The sequence below is a fragment of the Copidosoma floridanum genome, unplaced genomic scaffold, assembly GCF_036245765.1.
Source record: "Copidosoma floridanum isolate Cflo_tuat_1 unplaced genomic scaffold, Cflo_Japanese_pri ptg000020l, whole genome shotgun sequence".
NCBI classification, from domain to species: Eukaryota; Metazoa; Arthropoda; class Insecta; order Hymenoptera; family Encyrtidae; genus Copidosoma; species Copidosoma floridanum.
In genome coordinates, this window is record NW_028321897.1 from 30,858,682 (window position 1) to 30,882,795 (window position 24,114).

The 24,114-nt window shown below is 40.9% G+C and overlaps 1 protein-coding gene across 1 annotated transcript in view; it reads left to right on the forward strand.

Moving 5' to 3' along the window:
* The window catches only part of Ada2a (Transcriptional adapter 2A), a 182,710-nt gene extending 161,760 nt beyond the window's left edge, over positions 1-20,950 (forward strand). The window contains exon 3 of the mRNA XM_089593826.1: positions 20,711-20,950. Coding sequence (XP_089449952.1) covers positions 20,711-20,885 — 175 coding nt within the window. The 3' untranslated portion in view covers positions 20,886-20,950. The remainder of the gene's footprint in view (positions 1-20,710) is intronic.
* Positions 20,951-24,114: the final 3,164 nt, after the last annotated feature.

Below are 24,114 nucleotides of genomic sequence, written 5' to 3' on the forward strand. Positions count from 1 at the left end.
CCAAACTTAAGTTAAATTATCGGTAATGGATTCTACAAAAGATTTAGTTACATAAGAAAGGTTTGTTTTAACTATCTGAGTAATAATTTTGAAATGAGTGCTCACATTTTTCAATAGATTTAAAGTTAGCAGATCTTTGTTACCTAAGTATCGATAATATTCATATCATACTTGGAGCTGATTTCAACGCTTAAATAGTTAAAGGATCAGTGCAGAAGGAAAACCTAATTAGCATATTCCCACTTGCAAATTGAGACATCCTAAAGTACATATTCAAGAATGTCCTGTAGGATATCCTGTAGAACGTACTAAAAGATATCTTATTTTTGATTATAATATAATATACTTTACGACATCTTAAATTTCTTTTGTTTAGTAAAAGATATTAATTATGTGTTGAGCTGCCAACATTCATTCATTTTGTGTTCGCGAGTAAGGAAAATAATTTTTAAAAATGATAACAGGATTAGATGGAAAAAAACCCCGACTGGAAAAAAAACTAGAACACTTAAAATAGGAGAAAAGCATTTTACGCAAGATGGTACCTGCTACGCAAGTGAGGTCCATGTACAACACAAGTGCCATATATTTTCGTTTTCCTTATTTACTATACAGTACTATAGTATACGATACTTTTACTTTATACAGCTTCGAATTGTACAGTAAGTACCTTTTCCACTCTGTCAAAGTCGTTAAGGTGTCAGCTTCGTAAAGTGTTCGGGTTTCTATTTCTACAATCGAAGTTTTTTTTGAATCCCACCATTAATTTTTTTTTTAAATAAATATTTATACTTAGAAACATAAAATAAATAACTTTTTGTAATTTTATGCTTAGTAATTATTCTTGTATTAAAAAAAAATTTGCGATGTACTATAGTACGCAATAAATGACGTTTTAAGTTACATCCTGTTCTAGTAAAAAACAGGATGTATTTTCGGACATCTAAATTTTTAAGTTGGTTACTACTCATTCTTTACTAGCATGGATTCTTTCAGGTTCTTTTAGTACAGTAGATTCATTAGCCGAAGTGCAGCTTTTTTATGTTACGCATAACAAGATCAACTTGTTCCCTTGGTAAAGCGTTATTGGAAAATAGAGAAGCTCCCTGTTGACCCAAATTCTCTTTTGACAAGAAATGACAAAGTTTGCGAACAACATTTTGTTGATAACTATTATGGAGATAGGACAAGTACATATGTAACTAAACTTCTATTTAAAACTGATCCGAAACCTTTCGTTAAATAATGTAATGCTGCCGAGACTTTACCACTCTGCAAAAATATTTAGAGCGTGGATTTAATAATCCAGTATTATTTTATGCTAATAGTTTATTTATATATGAGTATATTGATCTTAATCACATAGTGGATTGAAAGTTTGATAAGATCAATGATTGTTGATTCTTACCCCACCATGGAGTGATTAGGCTTTCAAGTTTATCTACAAAACACCGCAGCATATTAAATCGGTCAGCTTCATTCAAAGTGGGCTCATTGTTGCGTTATCTTTTTTATCTTCTCTCTTTCTCAAGATCCTATAAGTTTGTTTTTTCATCTGATACAGTATAACGAAAAATTTTTTTTGTCACCTCTTATCATTATCACATTGCAGACAGAAACTTCTATTGTAAAATGACTCACTTCCACACTCCTAGTTATTGGGTGTTAGCTCGAGTTGAGAAAACTTTTCTAGGTCCTAATACATTAGTTAACACTATTAGAGGTCGCACTGTTACCACTACCCTTGTTCGAACAATTAAAAAACTTGTCCTTTTATGAGTGAATGAGGTTTTTGTTTAGAAGAGCACTTAGTGTAAGTTGTCATTAATTAGAGTGTTCATTGTCTTTTTTTGAAGTTATATTTCTATAGGCGCGTTCTGTACTACAGAGTAAATCAACGATTTCAGGTTGGTGACCTTGAGAAAAAGTGTACCAGAAATCGATTTTACTTGATTCTCCCTTTTTGCCCCACCTCTCTTGACGTTCTTCTGGTCCCGTGTACACCACACGACGTCATGGCACTACAGCACAGCACACATTTTGAATTTTATTTCTGAACAGTTTTCAATGATATTTGATCCCCCGACCTTTTGTACACTAGCCGAGGCCCTTGCCCTCTCTGCTGTCACGGTAGAAAAATTGATTACTTCATGTTATATTATAGTTTGTAACTTATTTTTAATGTAAATATTTATTTACTGTGCATTAATTCATTTGATTTAATTGTAAATTACATACAAAAATAATTTATTTAATAAATTATATGTCTTAAGTCAATGTTTTCTTCGAAATCTTAAAAATTAGTATATAATAGCAGAGCAGCTTTCATTCATATAAAAAAAAATGTATTTACTTATCATTAATTTGTTTATTTTAAAATAAATAAATATTTGTTTCTACAATTTTTTCACATTTTTTAAAGATTTTCATTATGAAAAGAAAAAAATTTTTGTACTCTATCAATACAATAATTAATTTTTATAGCATTTTCTTCTTTTACAATTTTTCCCTTGTAATTGAGGTGATTTTTTGACTTAAGGACGCTTATCACATAGTTAGTGGGGGAAAAGTTCAGTCAAAAATTCAGAGAGGTGGGAGGAGCACAAATATATGCAGCAACTCTGCAAATTGTTTTTCTCATATGCATATACTTACGTACACACTTTAACGCATACTTGACTACTTCTTTACTATTTAAACAATATGCCTTCTTCAGGACTTTCATTTGCTCGTTTTTTGGTAAATTTAATACTATTTGGAGTTCACATCAGCAATAAAATACCACTTAGTTTTCTTCAGCAAAACTTTTTTTATTTATGTAAGTCAATATTTTGCCTCATTATGGAGACCTTTTCTGGACTCTAACTACGATAAAATATATATAAGCGTATTATACTAAATTATAAAATAAAAGAAAATAAGAGTAAACATGTAATACGTATAGTACCTCTCCCTTTTTCTCAACGTAAAAGCCTCACGCACTATAAACCGTCAGTTTCGTTTTATGCAGAGACCATATTATAATAAAGGAAACATTTTACAATAATAGATGGTAGGTAGACTATTCACGTCAACGTACAAACAAGCAATGTAATTACAAGATGCGCATTCTTTATGTACTGTTACGGGGTATACAACGCGGATCAACGAGGCGGAGTCTCTCCACTTCGACCGGGCCTGTGTTGCCTGGATATCCAACGTTGTGGTACTCCCTGTAAAATATCTCGCGGGTCTCGTGCGCTGAGACACCGCTGTGGAATCAGGTATCGCGGCTGTAAAGTGTGATTCGTCGCTTTTCGCGACGATCGCTTGCAACTATAAATAAAGGGGGAAGTTGAGGCACAACAAAAGAATTATCACTCGCGGGTATTTTTAAATTAAAAATATATATTCAGTGAATATAAAATAATTATACAAAAGAGGTATTCGCGGGTGTGTAGTGTGTGTGTGTGCGTGTGAGATCACGCTCGTCGAGCGCGATTGCTCGACGAGCTCGCGGCGCGAAAACGCAGACCGGGCAGACTTACGCGGGCTAAACGAGGGCCGCTGCCCTTACAATAAAGCGGTCGTCTAAGGACCGGTACTCACGGTCGCAGGGTGGACGACTCTCTCTCGGTCTCCAAGGAGCTGCCGTGCCAACGCTGGGGCCAGTAGGCGTCCCTACTGGTAGCGTCTGGAGGTCGAGGTCGCTGACGAAACTTATCGTGCAGAACGAAAACAAACCGATCGCAAGAGAACTCCAAAGATTCTCCGCTTCTCGCGCGCTCGCTTGCCCAAGCTAATCTAATCTTCCTCGCTTCCTTTCCTGGCTTTCCTCTCTTTTCCCTTACCCCTACTTTCCCATTCCGCTTTCCCACTTAGGGCCCTTGAACTCTTTTTCCCCCTTTCTCTACCTGCCCTAGCCTACTAACGTGGCCTAACGGTGGGGCACCGTTACACCCCCCCGCTAGACGTTGGATACCGGGGTCTCCAACTCTACTACCTAGGCGCCATTCAGGAAGGCTACAAGGACGATGTCTGTGGGCGAGGAGAAAGAAAACACGGAGGGTAGAAGAAAGTGGGGTACAATTTATTAAAGAAAAGAAAAGAAAAGAAAAAGAAGAGAAAGAGAAAGAAAAAAAAAAAAAAAAAAAATATTGATGTGCCATGGATCGGCTGGTCCTGGACTACAGTCACTCCTGGACCCAGTCTCCGCTTACGCGCTTGAAGCGGTAGTGCTCCAAGCGCCTTGGGCACTCCTTGGAGCGCTTGACGCCTTTTAACCCGCACATGTAGCAGCGGACGGGTCTGAGGGAATTACCCGTCGCTTGTGCCTCCACTGTGTGGGCCCTGGTCAGAAGGCGTTCAGCCTCCTGGCGGAGTTGCCGAGCCTCGGCTTCCGCCTTCCTCCTCTCTTCAAGGCGTCGGGCCTCCTCGACGCGACGACGCTCTTCCTCTGCGAGGAGTTGGCGCGCCTCGACCCAGGTATTATTGAAGGCCGCAAAACATTTGCGGCCGATCAGGGCCGTCCTCTCGGCCTTGACGGTCTTGGTCGTGGAGCCGCGCTCCCGAACATAGGCCTCGACCTCCGTGAAGGCGGCGAGCGCCTTCTCCCGGCTCGCCACGACACATTCCCGGGCCTCGTTGAGCCGCTCCAGGATGCCTTCCCAGGCGTCGTCTGGATCGGCCGTGGCCTCGATGGCCAAGAGCTGTGGCGCCTCCGTGGCCTCTGGTGTAGGTTGGACCGCCGACGATGGGTCGGCCTCGTCCTCGCCTCGGGGCTCAATGGCCAGTCGTGGAATTGTTCCCACTTGGGATTTGAGGCCTCGTTGGAAGGCCTCGACCAGCTCGGTCCTCTCCTGCTCATCAGTGGCGTGCCTGAGGCGTCTGATAAGACCGCCCAGGCTAAGGTGTGTTGCCTCCATCTCTGTAACAATACTGCCCCCAAAAAATAAAAGAAACAAAAAAGTGGGGAAAAAGAAGAAAACACAATTAGTTGGGATGGAGGCGCTTACAAAATTACATTTTTTTTTTTATATTCTACGGGGCCGCAGCCATCGCATATCGCTCGGCGATTGACCCGTCGTTGGGTCGCATGTTCGGGCGTCGTCGCGTGGTCTGCCTTCAATCGCAGGCGTCTTAGCCACGGCGGATGGCTTCGACGCCACGGTCGTTTTTCGCGGGCGGCCTCGCTTTGGCCTGGCTGATCCGGCAGCCTCGCTTACATCGGATGAATTCGCTAAAGGCGGGTCGCGCTTCGCCTGTTCGCCGCTTTCCAACGGTGGTTGAGGAGCGCTAGCCACTTCTTCTTCTTCGGACCCCGAATCTTCAGGAGGATCTTCTCCCGCCGTCGCTGAGCGTCTGCTCACGTAGGGCTTCAGCTGCCTCACGTGAATGGGGCCTGATTGCGTGCCTTCCTCGGATTCCAACTCGTACGTGTTAGAACCCAATGCCCTCCGAACGGTAAAGGGGCCGGCGTACCTTGGGGCTAATTTCGCTGCCACGCCTTGCGTTGCCGAGGACAAGACATGATTCTCCCGCCATACCTGGTCGCCAGGAGCGTAGACCACGTCGCGATGCTTGGCATTGTAATGCCGAGTGGCATTGGCCTGTGCCTTATCGTTTCGCTGATTTGCTTCTACGTGCAGCATCGGCAGACGCTCCATACGCTGCTTCCAGCTCTCTATTGCCTCATCCTCTAGGCGTTGCTGGGCCGTCGAATCGACCTGTCGGCGCATTGTACCTGGGGCGTATGGTTCTCTACCGCTGTTAAGCATCGCGGGGGAGAAGCCTGTGGAAGCGTGCCTCTCTGTGTTGTAAGCGAACACATGTTCGGGCAGCTTCTCGTCCCATGACCTATGATTGGCTTCGACAAAAGCTCGAATCATGGTCTTGATGGTACGGTTCAAACGTTCAACCGGGTTCGCCTGCGGGTGGTACGGCGGCGTAAGCATGTGCCGTATGCCCAGGCTCTCCAAAAACCCATCGACGTCTTTGTTCCGGAACTCGGTGCCATTATCCGTCAACAACGCTTCCGGGGTACCATGTCGACAGATGACGCGCTCTCTCAGTGCGCTCACAACAGCCTTCCCATTGGCTCGCCGTAGCGGTACGACTTCGGCCCACCTCGTAAATAGATCCTCGATCACGAGGATGTATTCGTGGCCGTGCGTTGTCTTTGGTAGGGGGCCCATCATGTCAGCGGCCACTATTTGCCATGGAGCGGTGATGATCCTACGCCCCATAAGTCCTGGGGGTAGCCGCTGGTCTACCTTGGTTTGTTGGTAAACCAAGCAGCTCCGCACATAACGGGCAACATCCTGGTAGTATCCCGGCCAGTAGTACAACCGGGAGACACGCGCGAACGTCTTCTCGCGGCCAAGATGGCTGGCAGATGGTGTATCATGACACTCCTGAAGCACTTGGTCGTGCTGGCTTTTAGGTACCACCAGCTTCCAGGCTTCCAGGTCACCGAGAGTTTCATCAACCGTGGAATCGGGACGATATGCATACAGGTATCCCCCGACGATTTTCCATCGCGGTTGACCACGTGGGTCGTCCCGTACCTTCTGTACCATCTCCTGGTACCAAGGATCTCCAGCCGGGGGTTCCCACATGAGCGCTGCCACAGCGCCACTCTCATCATCCTCATACAGTCGTGACAGGGCATCGGGTACGCAATTTTGCGTCCCTTTCCGGTGTTCAACCTCGAAGCCATGGCTTTGAAGTTCCATGGCCCATCTTGACAGTCGTCCAGTCGGGTTGTTAATACTATCCAACCACCGGAGACTGCTGTGATCGGTCACAACCTTAAAGCGTGTCCCTTCGATATAAGGGCGGAACTTTCGCGTCGCCCATAAGACCGCGAGGCATTCTCGCTCTGTCACACTATAATTGCGCTCAGCCGGAGTCATCGAACGGCTTGCAAACTCCAGTACTCTTTCCTGACCGTTGACTATCTGGGATAATACGGCGCCTAGTCCGGAGTCGCTGGCGTCCGTTTGCACCACGTACGGACTCTTGGGATCGGGTCGTTGTAACACTACCGAAGACGTCAGCAAAGCCTTTGTCTGTTCGAAGGATCGTTGCTGTTCATCTTTCCAGTCGAACGGCTGATCCTTACGCAACAGCCTGTTGATCGGTTCTACTACCGTCGAATAGTTTGGCAGGAACTTCCGGTACCATGAAACCATGCCTAGGAACCGCCTAAGTTGTTTCAGATTCTTCGGAGCCGGAAACGCCGTAATTGGTTCCAATTTAGCCGGATCTGGTCGTAAGCCATCTCGGTTTACGAGGACGCCAAGGTATCTCACCTCGGGTTGACAGAACTCACTCTTTCCTCGGTTGAGGGTGAGTCCCGCTTCGCGCACGCGTTTCAGCACATGCTCTAGCCACTTGAGATGCTCCTCGAATGTCTCTGTGACAATTATTATGTCATCGAGGTAGGCATAGGCATAGGGCTCGAGCTCCGGCCCAATGACGCTGTCGATTAGCCGCTGAAACGTCGCCGGCGCATTACTCAGGCCAAACGGTAGCCGTCGGAACTGAAAGAGCCCCTTGCCTGGTACGGTGAATGCTGTCACCGGCTTAGCTTTCTCGGATAGCGGTATCTGGTGGTACGCGCTGCTGAGATCAAGGGTCGAAATAAAACGTGCTTTCCTCAGCTTGCGCAGGATGGTATCCATATGTGGCAGTGGATACGCGTCGGGTGCTGTCACCGCGTTTACCTTCCGGTAATCGACGCAAAACCGATACTTGCCATCCTTCTTGCGTATCATGACCACAGGGCTGGCCCATCCACTATTGGATGGCTCAATCACGCCACTTTCGAGCATCTCGCTCACGTGGGCATGGATGACCTCCTGGATCTTATCCGATACCGGGTAGCACTTCTGCTTGATGGGTCGCAAGCTCGTGACCTCAATCTCGTGCTCGACCCACGTAGTGCAACCTAAAGGAGCTTCACACTCCACGTAGCGGTCCAGGAGGGTCTGTAATTCCTCTTGTTGGGTGGACGAGATTTCGTCCAGCCCGACGGCAGCGAGTCGGACCTCACTGGTCGTCGTCACGCCCGCCACCTCTAGAGGAACCTTGGTACCTGGTCCTTTCAACACCAGGACTCTATCAACAGGATCATGGACGGTCCCAAAAGCGTTGATAAAGTTAGCCCTGACGTAGCAGTCAGCGTCTAACTCGGGCAACACTATGACGTCTACGTCCCGTTTCACCCCTCCCAACTCGAAGGGTAGGGTGACGAAGCCTAAGGTGCGTGACGGTCGCCCGTCGGCCATAGCCGCGCTTCCTAGCGTGGGGCGTAGTTGCCGACGACAGGAATTGGCTATCTGGAGCCCGACTGCTCGCATGACCGTGTGCGTAGCGCCAGGGTCGTATAGCGCTCGCAGCTTGTACCCGGCTACTTCCAGCTGTAGCCACCACCGGCGCGCGTCCTCCGATGTAACCGCGGCCTGTGAGGGTTCGGGAGAGGGAGGCGGCGTAATACCCTCGCTTACGACTGCCTCCTCTCGTTTCCCTGCCTCTTATTAGGGCAGTCCCGCGAATAGTGGCCTAGGTGATTACACCCGTAGCAACGTGGCTGTGACTCCTGTGAGGGAGACCTGTCTCTCCGGGTGCCAGACTTTTTCGTGCCTGACCCCTTGTTCGGGTTTCGCCTCGGTGAGCGTGAGCCCGAATCTCGGCGTCTATTTGCCTTGGGCGAAGGAGGCGTGGGTGATCGTCGCCCCTGTTGACGGGGCCCGTTTGAAGCGCGAGAACTCTGCTTTGGCTCATTAGCATATTTAGCCAGGCCTGTTCGACGCTTCTCGACGTAGAGAAGGTCAAGCAGCAGCTTCAGCATGTTTTCGTCCAATTCCGGTTTTTTGACCTTTTTCTTGGTCAGCTCATCGACTATTTCTGCCGAGTATTCATCCATCACGCCGAACCCCGCAATTTTTGGAGGATTAGCCAGCTTCTTTGGCAGCTCCTCAATTGCCTTTCGAAGGGCAGCTTGCTCGTTCCGGATGGCCGCTATTTCCTGTACGCTAGCGCTCAAAGGTTGGGCTTCGCTTATACCCGCAACCCTGGGCTGTTTCTTGGCCTCAGTAGCCTTAGCCTTGGGCTTGTATGCCGGTTCTGGCAAGTAGAAATGTTCCGGTGGGGGTGGCTCACGGAACGCACTCCTGAGTTCCAAGAGGCGTTCAGCCTCAGTGGCCCTTCGCAGCAGATCTGCCATGCTGTGAACCTCGTCTCGTCGGACTCGATCCTGTAACTCAGGACGCATATTCCTGTGGAATAGGTCCAACTGACGTTCTACCGGCCATGGAGGTTGAATCCGCCGCACGATATTCTTAATCTGCGTTAAGAAATTTCGTATGGGCTCACCAGCGTACTGGGTACGCATTTGCGCATCCGAAATCAGGCGGCGTTGCACTTCTTCGCCTGAGCCATACCACTCCTGTCCTGCGGCTACAAAATCAGCCCAGCTGATCCACTGGTCGCATTCGTTGCGAAACCACGTCGCTGCGATGCCAGTCATAAGCTCTGGCAGAGCTTGGAAAAGCTCTGCTTCCGTAAGCCCCGAAGTTGTGCGGCATTCCGTAATGCGCGTGAGGAAGGAGTCAAAGTTGTCATGACTTTCTCCCGTGAACTTTACGTTCCATCGACGGACAATTTGTCCTAAGTCACGGCATCCGGGGTCGGCGTATGACCTACCTAACCCCGACTGTCTTTCCGCCGCGGGCGGGAGACTCCCCCCCGACCAGGCTGAACGTGTGGGGTCAACCGGTGCAGCCGTATGTGGGGGTAGGTATGGATACGTCGGGCGTGTTGACGAGCTTACCTGGTATGTGTGGGGCCACGTCGTAAACGCTTGTGACTGCGTTGTACAAGCAGGTGGTGCTGTTGAGTATCCACTCCTTTGCGGATAGCTTACCGAAGGCGTATATGCGCTAGTTGCTGCGCATGATGGGCATATCGCTTGTATCCAGCTGACTGTATTTGTTGGCCATACATGTCCCATTGTCGAGGGTGGCGGTGGCGCTATGGTGTGTGCCGACGCCGACGCTAAGTCAACGCTGTAACGGCCGTTTCCGAATGGTATGGCCGGTGAACCTGCGAGATTTGCAAACGCTTGTTCGCCAAATATAGTTTCGCGCCTTTTCGCCGGCGCGTTTTCGTTTGGGGCTGTCACATTTCTCCTTTGTGGCTGATTCTGGTTCGATGTGATAGCCGAACTTGTTCGCGTTAAGTTCGCGATCTTTTCATTGGCTTTTAATAGCCTATCCTGCAGCCATCTATTCTCCCTTTCGAGAGCTTGCTCTGACTGAGTTGCTCTAATTTCGTCTGAGTCCCTGACAAGCGAGGACGTATTGATGAGGAGCTCATCTTTATTTGTCCCCAATGTCTGGATATCCAGGGTTTCGACCTGCGTGGCTTTCATTGCCGCCGTCGTTGTGATTTTTAGGAGGTTATTCACCTCCTCACTGTCCCGCACTATTTGTAGCGGGTGCACGGCTTCGACGTCAATTTCGTCATCGTTTGCTTTTGCAAACTCCTCGCAGGCCTGTGTGACCATGAGGTGACGCGCTTTTACACGTCGCTCAATGGCTGCGTCGACGTCTTCCGCCGGTTCAAAATTCTCGGGGACGTATCTCCCCGTCAGCCACTGGTAAAGGCGGTGTGATCTGGCTGCTTTACTACCAGTCGTTAGCAGCTCGAGATTTTCTAGAAAATCGATTCCTAGGTCTTCTTTTATTAACGACCTGCAGAAATCGCTCAATTTATCCTCTTGATCCTGTGGTATCGGTGCCATGATCTTAAGGTCGCACTATACAAAAAAAACTACTGGCAGTAAGTGCACTGTGCCGCAGCGCAGAGATTAGCTTGGGAGGAGAGAGTTGACGGTTAGGGAGAATTTGCGCCAAGGCGTTAGCTGGACGCAATTTTTCTACCTAGAGTGCCTTGAGGCTTTAAATTAAAATTTTAATTTTTGTAGCTTATGTTTAAAGCTATCAGCTGTAGGGAGTCAATTCCCTCAACTCTCTCTTTTGCGTGTGTATATGTGTGTTGTACAAATGTAAATACAGTTATGTATAGTGTACTTGCACACGTACACTACTGCTTCGCGCACTACAAGCCGCGAGAAGCCAACAGCCGTGTATATATGTATACCGGTGTATACTATGCTGTATATGCGCTGTGTATCAGCGTACGCCGCCTGTGAAAATCCGATTTCACAGGCAAGGCTCGTTAGCTATTGAAAATAATATTTCGTCTCGAAATATTATTTTCTTTCTCGCTCGCACTTGTGGACAAAAAATTTTGAGTGCTGGAAGTCAGCAACGACTCAAAATTGTCACGTAAACAAAGCCGCTGCTTTGTTTACACGCGCGACCTATACGAGTCTGCCGGTGTCTCTCGTATGTGTTATAAACGTTCTCCGCGTTATACCCGCGATCTGTTTTGTTTTTGTTTTTGCTGTAGCTACTGCTACAGCTCCTACTTTACTATTATTATAGGGATAATAATAGTGAAGGTCGTCTACCTTGTAGACGACGTCGCGCGATACCTATCCGTGGGTTTTATGTGTCGGGCGCCAATGTTACGGGGTATACAACGCGGATCAACGAGGCGGAGTCTCTCCACTTCGACCGGGCCTGTGTTGCCCGGATACCCAACATTGTGGTACTCCCTGTAAAATATCTCGCGGGTCTCGTGCGCTGAGACACCGCTGTGGAATCAGGTATCGCGGCTGTAAAGTGTGATTCGTCGCTTTTCGCGACGATCGCTTGCAACTATAAATAAAGGGGGAAGTTGAGGCACAACAAAAGAATTATCACTCGCGGGTATTTTTAAATTAAAAATATATATTCAGTGAATATAAAATAATTATACAAAAGAGGTATTCGCGGGTGTGTAGTGTGTGTGTGTGCGTGTGAGATCACGCTCGTCGAGCGCGATTGCTCGACGAGCTCGCGGCGCGAAAACGCAGACCGGGCAGACTTACGCGGGCTAAACGAGGGCCGCTGCCCTTACAATAAAGCGGTCGTCTAAGGACCGGTACTCACGGTCGCAGGGTGGACGACTCTCTCTCGGTCTCCAAGGAGCTGCCGTGCCAACGCTGGGGCCAGTAGGCGTCCCTACTGGTAGCGTCTGGAGGTCGAGGTCGCTGACGCTAGCCTCGCGTTACCCTCTGGCTGGGGAAATCTTCCGCCTCTTCTGGTACTCGAAACTTATCGTGCAGAACGAAAACAAACCGATCGCAAGAGAACTCCAAAGATTCTCCGCTTCTCGCGCGCTCGCTTGCCCAAGCTAATCTAATCTTCCTCGCTTCCTTTCCTGGCTTTCCTCTCTTTTCCCTTACCCCTACTTTCCCATTCCGCTTTCCCACTTAGGGCCCTTGAACTCTTTTTCCCCCTTTCTCTACCTGCCCTAGCCTACTAACGTGGCCTAACGGTGGGGCACCGTTACAGTACATATATACTTAGTAGTCAAGTTTGATTATCAAGCTATTAGTGGAATGGTATATAAATGTGTGAGCATAGATATAGTAACAAGGAATATTTAGGTATGGGTTAATTTCGATTATTAGTTACAACTATTATTTTACGTTCAATGGCGATTAATCCAAAAATAAAAACGAAAGTCTGAAGTGCGTCATTGAACTAATTAAAATTATGATTTATTGATCTTAGAGCCACGTCAATCGTGAATATTGTGTAAGACTCATATAAAAAAATGCGTTTTCTCGTTAGTTGAATATTATATCATTATTATAGGAGAAGTAGCGTTGATGTTCTATGAAGCGAGTTTATTCAAAAAGTTATATAATCTTAAGATACTAAAAAGTGAGTTGTGCGAATCAATAAAAGCATATTATTTAGTTTATTTTAAATCCACGATTAATTGGGGTTGAATGGTGTTTGATAACTGCGTTATGTTTTATTATGTTCTCATTTCCTTTTTTATTAAATACATAAATTAGTCTTTGCGTTGAGACCAAAGTTTGTAACTATTTTATAAGACAAGAGCTTTGAATATATTTTGGAATTGAATTATAATCATTCGTATTTTTGTTATTTAATACATTGTGCTCCTGGTTCCATCGTATCCCAAATAAGAAAAAAACCCCACAACACTTGTGTGCGTTTCAACTTAAAGTACCATTATCTGGTTTTGTTCAGTACCTATTTTTTAATTATTTTTGTTATTTATGTCGATATTAAAGTCAAAACTACGGTTATATTCTGTTGCACGTAGGAAAAAGACAGATTTTTCAGATTTCCTTTTGTATAGTGTCTTATGTTCTTTTAATCTGGTCATGAGTTTTCTCAGGTCTATTCATCTCTGTACACAAATCTATCCAACGATCTCATTATTAGAGGTATAAAAAATAAGTGGAAGTACGAAGTACCTACAAAATTACGTTAACATGTCCATGGACGAATTTATGGAGGGTGTTGAGTTGTTGCTTGCCTCGACTTGTTTTTAGTTCAATAAAAATTTTTTTCAGCAAATCATAGGAAGTCTTACGGGCAAATGTGTGAGCCCAGTATTTGCTGATATATTTTTGGAACAAGTTGAAGAGAGTGTCTTGTCTAAACTACAAGATGACATTTTGCTATAGAATCGCTATGTAGATGACATCTTAGCAATAGTAAAAAAATACAAGTACACAACATTCTTAATAAATTAAACAGTCGTAATAGTTACATACAATTTACAGTTGAGAACAAGGTCGACAGCACTTTACCCTTTTTAGACTCGTTAATCATTGGACGTAAAAGTAAAAGGTGCTTACTTGATTGGTACAAGAAATCTAGCAGTGCTAATCGTGTATTAAATTACCACACACACCATCCGATATCGGTAAAAGAAGGCATGGTTATAAATATGATTAACAGAATTTTTAAACTTTACGGCAGTACATTTAGAACTGAGAACATTATGTACATGCGACGAGTGTTGTCTAAAAATTGTTACCCAAAAGACTTCGTTACAAAAATAATAAAAAATGATTTAAAAAATATTCATACAGTAATAAAAATCAACAAACTGTTATTCAGAAATCCAAAAAACCGCTAAAAATTTTATCGTACCATCCAATTATTGCTTCAAAATGCAATAATTTCTTGAAATCTAAAAATTTTAATGTAATAAACAGTATTAATGATAAATTATCTTCAATTATAAGATTAAGCAAAGATACCGTTGACATAGGACAAAAAACACACGTCGTATACTCAATTAAATGTCGAACATGTAACAAAATTTATATAGGCCAAAGTGCACAAAAACTCATGACCAGATTAAAACAACTTGAGACACTATACAAAAAGAAATCTGAAAAATCTGTCTTTTTCCTACGTGTGAGAGAATATAACCGTAGTTTTGACCGTAATATTGACACAAATATTAAAATAATAGGTACTGAACAAAACTAATTACAAAAAGAAACCATAGAAATGTTACACATTTTTTACTTTGATTATAACACTAATAGAAAAAACGACTTCAATAAATTATGAAATGCATACAAATATACCATATCTTAATTAAATAGGAAAAACCAAATAATAGTATTTTAAGTTGAAGCGCACACAAGTGTATTAACCCATACCTACAAATTCCTTGTAACTATATCTATGCTCACACATTTATATACCATTCCACTAATAGCTTGATAATCAAACTTGACTACTAAGTATATATGTACATAAAGAATGCGCATCTTGTAATCACATTGCTTGTTTGTACGTTGACGTGAATAGTCTACCTACCATCTATTATTGTAAAATGTTTCCTTTATTATAATATGGTCTCTGCATAAAACGAAACTGACGGTTTATAGTGCGTGAGGCTTTTACGTTGAGAAAAAGGGAGAGGTACTATACGTATTACATGTTTACTCTTATTTTCTTTTATTTTATAATTTAGTATAATAAGCTAATATATATGATATCGTTGTTAGAGTCTAGAAAAGGTCTCCATAATGAGACGAAATATTGACTCACATTAATAAAAAAAGTTTTGCTGAAGAATCCTAAGTGGTATTTTTTTTCTGATGTAAGCTTTAAATAATTTTCTTTATTGTTAAAAAAAAAAAAATTACAATTCTACTTAAAAATAAAACAAGTTTATCTAAAAGTAATCTTTCATACAATTGAAAATGGGGAGGTCCATACAGATCTTATGAATGCAATTTTAACTTATTTTTCCATGAGGTTGCATGTTAAATTCCAAATTTATAGAATTAAACATTTGAAAAAGGGTACAGTTAAACGATCTGCAATTTTTTGGAATATTTTTTATGCTATTTTGAATATGCGTTTGATGTTTGAATAATGTCTGTCAAGAAAATCTCTGTGTGATAAACATCCTGAAGGGATATTCACTAGCATGTATTACTATACTATTAACGAAAGTGGTACTACAGGATGGTTTGTCCTAATTTTTAAGATACAATTAAATTTTGGGTATTGAATATGGAGTATGAATAATTTTCTGAGCGTATTTAACTGGTGCGAGAGTGACGTTAGAGATGTAATCAGCGTAGGTGATAGGAAGTTGTTTTTAAATCATCATAAGATTCGATGAAAGCGCACAGTCTTGTACTGGCTAGCCTATATTTTGTTTATTTTGTATTATGCCATAATATATTGTTTATAATTGTTGGGTTATTAAATATTAAAATATTTATTGAAACCACAACCAATAAACGTATGTTTACTCATTCCACTGATAATTTCATCACCTTCGTACTCAATATATGCCGTTTCGTAGAAGACATGTTTATATTCATATATTATCTGCCATATGATTTTATAGAAGTAGAACTTCTTACTTGGGTACCCAAGCACCAACTGTCCACTGGTTTTTTTATCACTTCTTACCTCATCAAAGTAAGGGATTAGTTTGCGTACGTTTAAGTTAATCTATTAATGAATATCTAATAGCAATACGCCGTGCCACCGTGTCTTTATAGATAGCCAAAATCTTATAAAATGAGCAGCAGTTTGCTCGTTAGGTGTTGTGGCGTGACACTGATATCAGTTCGTACTTGGTCATTAACCAAGATGCAACCACCACACCTACACACACACACACACGTCATATTCAAACCTTTCCACGCTTACTTCATCGACTGAATCACTACTATTCTTTTTACAACTTTTATTTCTTATTTTATTTCTCGTTTCATTTGGTCTGAATCCTTATCCTAGAAGTTTGAAGTGTTTGTATCTCCATAATAATTTGGTGCTTCAATTCAATAAATGAATCTTAAGAATGTTGACATTTTGAACTGATACATTTTTTAGCTAATTTTCTTGATGAATAGTTGTGACTGATCAATCGCCAGTGCCAGTTTCAAGCATAATCAAATTTATGTAGATTACAAAATCATAATCACGGTTATGGTCCAGTCTAGATTATCTGATTTCCAAAAATTTTCAGCTAAGAAGTTTTCGACTCAGCTTTCCACAGCTATGAGCCAAGTGTCGCATATTTTATTTAGTAACGATGTTATTGCTGCTTTTGCAAACTTTCAGTAGATTGATGTCGATTTTTTGTAGGCCTCCAGTGCCGTGGTTTATGAAGGATCTTAAAAATCGGTGTAAAATTCGTCATTGCTTGTCTAAAAGAGCAACGTACATCAACAGCATACATTTTTATGAAAGTATAGATTATTGAGAAAGAATATTAAGGGGGACACCAGACCTGTTCGGAAGAGATCTCTCTAGCAGACGTTATCAAGGTCTTGTGTCTCCACAATCTTCATTGCGTACTCTGCGCCACTTTGGTTTGGAATCAGCGGGCCTTCCCAATTTGCTGAGTGTATTCTATTTATCCGTCTCATGTAACCATACTTTACATCTTGATCTATGTATAATATCGATCGGATTGTTAGTGACACTTTTTGTGAGTGTTAATGACACGATAGTTTATTGCTATATTGTTTTAAAACAGCTCTTTTGCGAATATTAGATGGTATTTGTAAGGGTATGGCTAAAGGTATGATAACTCTTTTATTTCCTTTGATTTAATAAAACTATTTCGACAAATTGGATCATATTAATATCTTTTTGCATAAAACTTTAAACCGGGACGGCTAAGCGTGGCCTTTATCTTATTATTATGTTTATCGTATCCTCCTCTGATCTTTTCAGTGTATCCATTCTATTTTTTTGTATTCCTAACTTCTATTAGAGACCTTTTGCTATTAATTGTCTTCTGATCATCTCTTGCTTGATTCACTTTCTTTGTTTTTTTTTCCTTTGCTGCTGCCTAGCTTTTTTGGAGAATTTGACTGAGAGTTCTACGTAGTACAAACGTCATCATACCTACTATATCTTCCATATCTCCCTAACACCTTTAATTCTAGTAAAAAAATTTCTTTAACTACCACGTGGAGTATTACTACTACAATTTTTTTTTTTTGATTTTTTTTTCACAAAGCTGTCTAGAATTCAATGATGCATGATAGCAGCATGCACAGTCCCTCCCTTGTGCGGAACTCAAATTCTGTTTTTTTTCAGTACATCCATTCTATTTATTTGTATTTTGCGGGTGTGTCTTAGCTCATGTTGCTTCTCCTATCTTGGATCTGCAATACATTTTGTTCACGACAGTTATTCTTGACTCTAGCTCTACTGATCTACAAACAAAACGTTAGGCTTCTTTATTGCAGACTTTCTTCTGATAGTTACTGCAACTGCATCGAAAACCGAACTTTAACCAGTCTTCTATACTATACTTTAGGGCTTTATGCCAGCACTCTAAGCATCTATAGAATCTGAGGGCTTCGACGCGTTTTTTCATTCGACAGCTAGTAAACTCTTCCTCAACGTTCCCTATTGCTTTTATTTTATGGGTATTGATCTCTTCAGTGCTTACTAGAGCTCCCTTTTACTTTCTTAAATTGGCCGATAGTATCAGCACTGTTTCCCTCTGTAATGAGTACTCATGAACCTTGCACAGGTCCAGTGAAATATCTTCTTCTTTTTCCGTTAGTAAATCTAGGTCCTGTATCTTAAGTGTAATTTTTTTTCTTCCTTCGCCCCTTTAATACCTTCCAAAGTCTTCGTCAGGTTATTGATGAAAACTCATTCATCCTCGACACCTCCAAGCTTTAGAAAATCTTCTTTCTTAAATGCATTAACTCTTTTTACAATGATTACCGCTTTCTTGGCTTAATATTGAATCTCATTTTTTTGATGACTTTTGTGAAACATTATCCTTTCGTGACCTTTACAAATTTTTTTTTTTTCTGGTGTGTCTTTACTTGTTGCTTTTACTTTTATCAAGGATGATCTTAGAAATCTGGTGCTGGTCCTCCCTGACTTTCTTTTTTTTTTTTAAATTAGATCAATTGAATGCCTTGTTTAGTACTTCAAGACTCATATATCACTTACACACCAGCAGAATTTTTATATAAACTTTAAAATTTATTTTTATCAGGATATTACTGACTTGCTTAGAGACATGCTTACTTTTTTTTGTTTGCTTAATAACTGTATTTTAGATGAGTAAGTAGTTTTTTTAGCACCTTGATACTTTCTTTAGTAGGCATCGCCGTTTTTGGGACTAAGTTAACGTTACCGCTTTTATCATATCTTGGATCTTGTAGAGTTTAACAAAATTATAATCCTCTTTTAAAATCTAAAAAGTAGCTCCATATGCATCCTGCTTGCATTTTTGAGATGTTCTCAGTATAACTGCTGAAAATTCTAATTGCACGAACGTCACTCACTCTACTCCAAATACTTAAAAATCTACGACGCCATACGTGAATGCGCTTTTTTTCTGGACTTACTCCACCCAGGAATTTTTTATTTAAAGTTGTCTCCTCTAGCCTTCTGGTAGCAGTGTCAATAAAAAACCCAGTCCAGCGTTGCCTCTGTGTAATTACATGATGTCCACACCTGTTCTTTTGCTAGCACTATCACTGGTGCTTAGGGATTCGATATTTCCTGAACGAAAAGATCCAATTACTGATTCTCTTTATGTTAAGTTTTATTTTTAAAAATCCCACGATTAGCTAGTTTTTTTGGTCCACCCCATGTATTCAAATTGCTTAGGGCCCCTCACATCTGAAAAGCATAGTTCTACCCATAGTTGAGTTGGCTTTCGATAGAGAAACTAACAAATCCTTATGCGGGATTTATGATATTACTATAATCATTATTATTATTTTTTTTTATTATTATTGTTATCATTATCACTATTATTATAAGTATTATTATTATTATTATTATTATTATTATTATTATTATTATTATTATTGTTATCTTTATTATTATTGTTATTGTTATTTATTAAAAGCAGCCTGTTGGGGTGGGCGGCTTTGAACTGAGAGGGGGAGTGAGGAGTGATCAGTGTCGTTTTCCGGAGAGTCAAGACATCCCTTTAAACCAAATAGCGATGGTGGTATCACACCCGAAGCCGTGGGAGTGGTAGTTTCGCTGGTCCCGTCGAAGTCTGGATCGCTGTAGGTGTGTTGCGGTTGTGCAGTAATTCCTTAAGACCTGAAAGGTCTAGCCACCAGGGTGATTGGTGTATAGATATGTCTTTTATAACTTTTTTTTTTTTTTTACAAAGTTTTCGTATCTATGTATGTATTATAACCTATCTACCCTTACCGGGGTCGTTTTGCTTCGTCTCGATGATCGTTCCGATGCTGAGATGCTTCAGGATCCTAGAGTGGAAGCAACACCTGGACCATACTGCGTACGAGGGGCTTCAGCCCTTCTATCAGCTCTGGGCTAGGGGGTAGAGGGGGGTGGCCCTGGGTGAGTAAAAGCGCTTGGATTGATAGGGGTGGTCCTGATCCTTTGGGTGGGACCGGGGGGATGTGAGTAGGTAGTCTTGAAGCAGTTCTCCGGGAATTAAATGACTACGTCCCAGTAGGCTTCTTCAGAAGGAACTCTAGAGAGGCGATTACAACGTATCCCTGTGAAAGGCAGTCGTCAATGCGCTGAGCCAGGGTCAATTTCCTGCACTCTTGGTTGGGCGGTGGAGAGGTCATGAGCACCGGGGACAGACTATAGATGTGAGGAGGAGTGGAGAGTAGAGAAGGAAAGAAATGAGGCAAGAGTTTAGGTACAGTGATATTTATTTAATTTGCACGATTTTCTACTACTGCTTTTTATGACTAACGGTAGGTAGAATGAGATACATGCATTATACGTATTTGTAAGATCTTTAAGCTACCTCATTTGGTCGTTGCGTAGCTCTTCTTATATACTATTAACTATATTTTTACTTGTGATGTTCGCCAGAAACTAGTAGTTGCCACCTAGCGAGCGGTAGCTAGTACTACTAAGCCCAAAGTTTGAAGTTGGAGCTGCCCTCGATATTTAAAAAATCAAATTTATGTAAAACGATTGAATGAAAAAAAAATTATTTTAATGAATAACAATAAATAAAATAATACCCCAGATGGTAACATTATTATTATTATTATTATTATTATTATTATTATTATTATTATTATTATCATTATTATTATTATTCTTGTTGTTATCCTTACAATAGTTCTGTTTGCAGTTAATTTTATTTAAAAAAATAATCGTTATTTTCATCATTATCATAGTATTTATTATTGTTAATGTTATTCTGTACGTTATTGTTATTCATCAAAGTTCCTCTATAATAATATGATTACATAACTCTTACAATGTTTTAAATTTTAAACTAATAAGAATTTAGTTTGCTCACAATTTCAATTAATTTTCAGTTTATTGAGTCAAAAGAAGCTTCATAAATTTGAATTGGCTTCCATTGCCAACTTATGTCCGGAAACTCCAGAGGAAGCTAAGGCATTGATACCAAGTTTGGAAGGCCGATTAGAAGATGAAGAACTAAGAACTATACTAGATGACATTCAAACTAAAAGATCGCTACAGTACTAAAATATTTTGTAATAAATAAGAAATTTATAAAGCTAATACTTTAATTAAGCGTCATAAAACTAAGACTGCACAAAATATTTACTGATCCACTAAATACCTCAATCATAATGACTTAATTTATTTGAAACCTTAGGTAAAATTCATGCATTGTTATTGTGAGGGATGAACTTAGCAAGTATACTGAGCTGCACTTCTGTGTTGCTGTATTTTTTAAATATTATATATACAACTATTTGAATGTATACTGGTACAGTCTGTGTTCACAGCTTAAGCTATATACGGCAGTATAACATCTTTTCAATCTGTCAAGTGATAACACTACCTATACTACTACATAGTTAGTAATTCAACTTTATTCGCTTGAATAATTTAAACGACTTCTGCCTTTTTTATAAACATATATTTCAAATATGGTTTTATAGCCTGCTTATTTAAAATTTGACTAGTTTTTAACTGGCTCTTTTCAGGCTTATAACTTAAAAATTCTTCAATGTTGATAAATAAATGAGTTCTAGCAATATTTAAAATCTTACTGTTTAGGATTAAAAGTAAATTCAAATTTTTTCTTTCAAAAAATAACAATGAGATAACAACAGCCAATGACCATAATGTTCAAAAACAAAAATAATTTGGTTATAAAAAAATTATAACTGTAATAATCTGAGTTACTGACGCTCTTTTTTCATAACTTTTATCGTAAGTAAACAAATAAAAATTGATGAAAAATTGTCAATCAAAGGCATGTTGTATTTTAGGGATATTGTTACGTCCGCACTTTTAAGTAACGGGTGGAACTCGTAGACTCGTTCTAAAAACAAACAAATTTACTTTTTGTTCGTCAGAAATCAGCCGTCGGCCAAAAGGCCTTATTTGCTTTTACTTAAAATTTTTATACCATTAACTCGGAGTTGTAGTGTGAGGTGTTACAAAAGGTATGTATGAAGTGGTGTTAGTGTGTCCTACGCTGAGCTGCCGCTGACCTACTGTTTGAATTTATATCTTATGTTTAATGTTGTAGTAGCGTACTCTTTTCATCTCTTCATCTCACGATATCTATTTAACTTTTGCTTGATATTTAATTTATTCATTAACGCTAAAATTTTATTTCTATCGACTGGAATTTTGAATCTTGAAATACTTAAATTAAGAAAATAAATTTAATTAACAACTTAGTTATGTCTTATCTGATGATCTTATAAGTTTGGTAAAGCCGAAAATAATCGATTTTTACAAATAACATAAATTATAAAAATCAAGTTTGCATTTACAGAGCTTTAACAATTAATAGTTTTTCTAAACTTAACTTACTTTTATGATCGTTGGTTAGCCACTTCTTGCGCATATGCAGTCGCAAGATCTTACAAGGTTAACTGCAACAATGATTCTAATCCTACACGAGAGTACTCGTGACGATGATGATAATTAGATTGCTGCTTTTAACGTCAGAACCCAAGTCGACGGTCCTTTCTTCCTTATTCTTCTTTGATTCACTTTTTAGGTGAGTTTACAGTGGCCTGGTTTGCTCTAGCTTTTTTCACACAGCTTAGTCACCGAACTAAGTCTTACATTTGCTTGAAATGCATGCTTCAAACACGTAGCCTAATCACCGAACTAAGTCTCACATTCGCTTTAAAAAAGCAACAGAACTTACTCTCCAACCTTTATGGTTACTTTAAAACACTTGATAAAAGAAACAAGGCGAATATTGCTATGTGTGAAGAGTTTTTGTACTCTTGCATTTAAGAATGTCGTGGTGTGATAATTATACAGTAATGGATGCTTAAAACTGCTGATATCTCGGATTTTGCATCAAGTACAAGTTGTTAAAAATGTGTACGATATGCCTTGTGGATATACGCAATAAAGAATGTTGAAATTGTTGATTGTTCACATTCTTGGATGTAGTAGTGCGAATTGATGTAAGATGAGCGCTCTATAATTATTGTTTGGAGATTGCACTCGTAGTTTGAGTTTTGCGATTGCAGAAGCAGGTATACAGTGTTTAGCCCAACGCAACTAAATAGAGTACCGCCACATGAGTGGAGGAGGATTGAAGCTTACAGCACGTATGTTCTTAACAACACATAAAAATTGCGCTGAAATTTATTTACTTTTTTTTTTTTTTTTTTTTTTTTTACCAGGTTACCGTGATAGTTCTTAGGGCCGAGTCGCCGGGGCTATCCACTCACCACTTATGTGTGGGGGTGTATTGCCACACCCATTTCGACCCCTAGAACAGCGTTGTATCAGTAACAAACACGCTTACCACTGAGCTAACGCCACTCCTAAGTTTATTTACTTCTCACACACTCGTTACGCACGTTTCTTCTTTTGTTGTAGAGTCTCGTTCTCTCTCCTCTTTCAAAACTGACTTCTTAGTCTGTCTCGCCCATCTTCGGTATTGTTTGGGTCCTGACGCCCAATTGACATTCAAGATGAACAACACGACCTCTAATTGGCGCACATCATTAGATAGGAGAAGGGAGAGATTAAAGGTACCGCCGCTGAGAAAATTTAGTGGGTCTTGTCCAGTCTGATACTTGCCTCTGTACAGAGCTATCTCCAGTTGTTTCTGATAAATCGTGTACGTAGCTTGTCTTGGATGGTTTTTTTTCGTTTGAGTTTTTGAGAAGTTTTTATTGCGTTGCAACGCGTTAACATAATTTTCCATAAATTTGTCTTTTTTTTCGTCCGCATTTTGAACAAAAGCCGCGTGCCACGTCGACACTCACATGCTGTGAGCCCTAACGGCGAACTTTCGCACTCGTAGAACCGTAGTACGGAGACGAAAAAGAGAACAGTGCGGACGCACACGTACACTCCCACGCTTACACATTTACACCTCCACATTTGCGCACTGATTGAAACAACGTCGTTATTTTTATTATATTTAATTTTGTATTGGTTATTATTTTCCTCTTAAGGGGTTTTCTCGCAAGAGTTACCTCCTTTGAGCCACAAATTATATCTTCATCAGAGTCTTATGAAGAGTGTTTTTTGTCTAAGCATACATTATATTTATGACTACTTCCATAGAGATAGTGTTAGACCGTACATTAAATTTCAAAAATGAAAAATCAAAGAAACAGAAATATTCAACGAAATAAGTAGTTTTGTTGATGCTAGATACGGTGGTCCAATAAAAGCAACTTATTATCTGTAGTTTTATGAAGTTACAAAAGTTAGAATAATATATTTCTTCAAGTTGGAAGATAAAAGTTAGTAAATT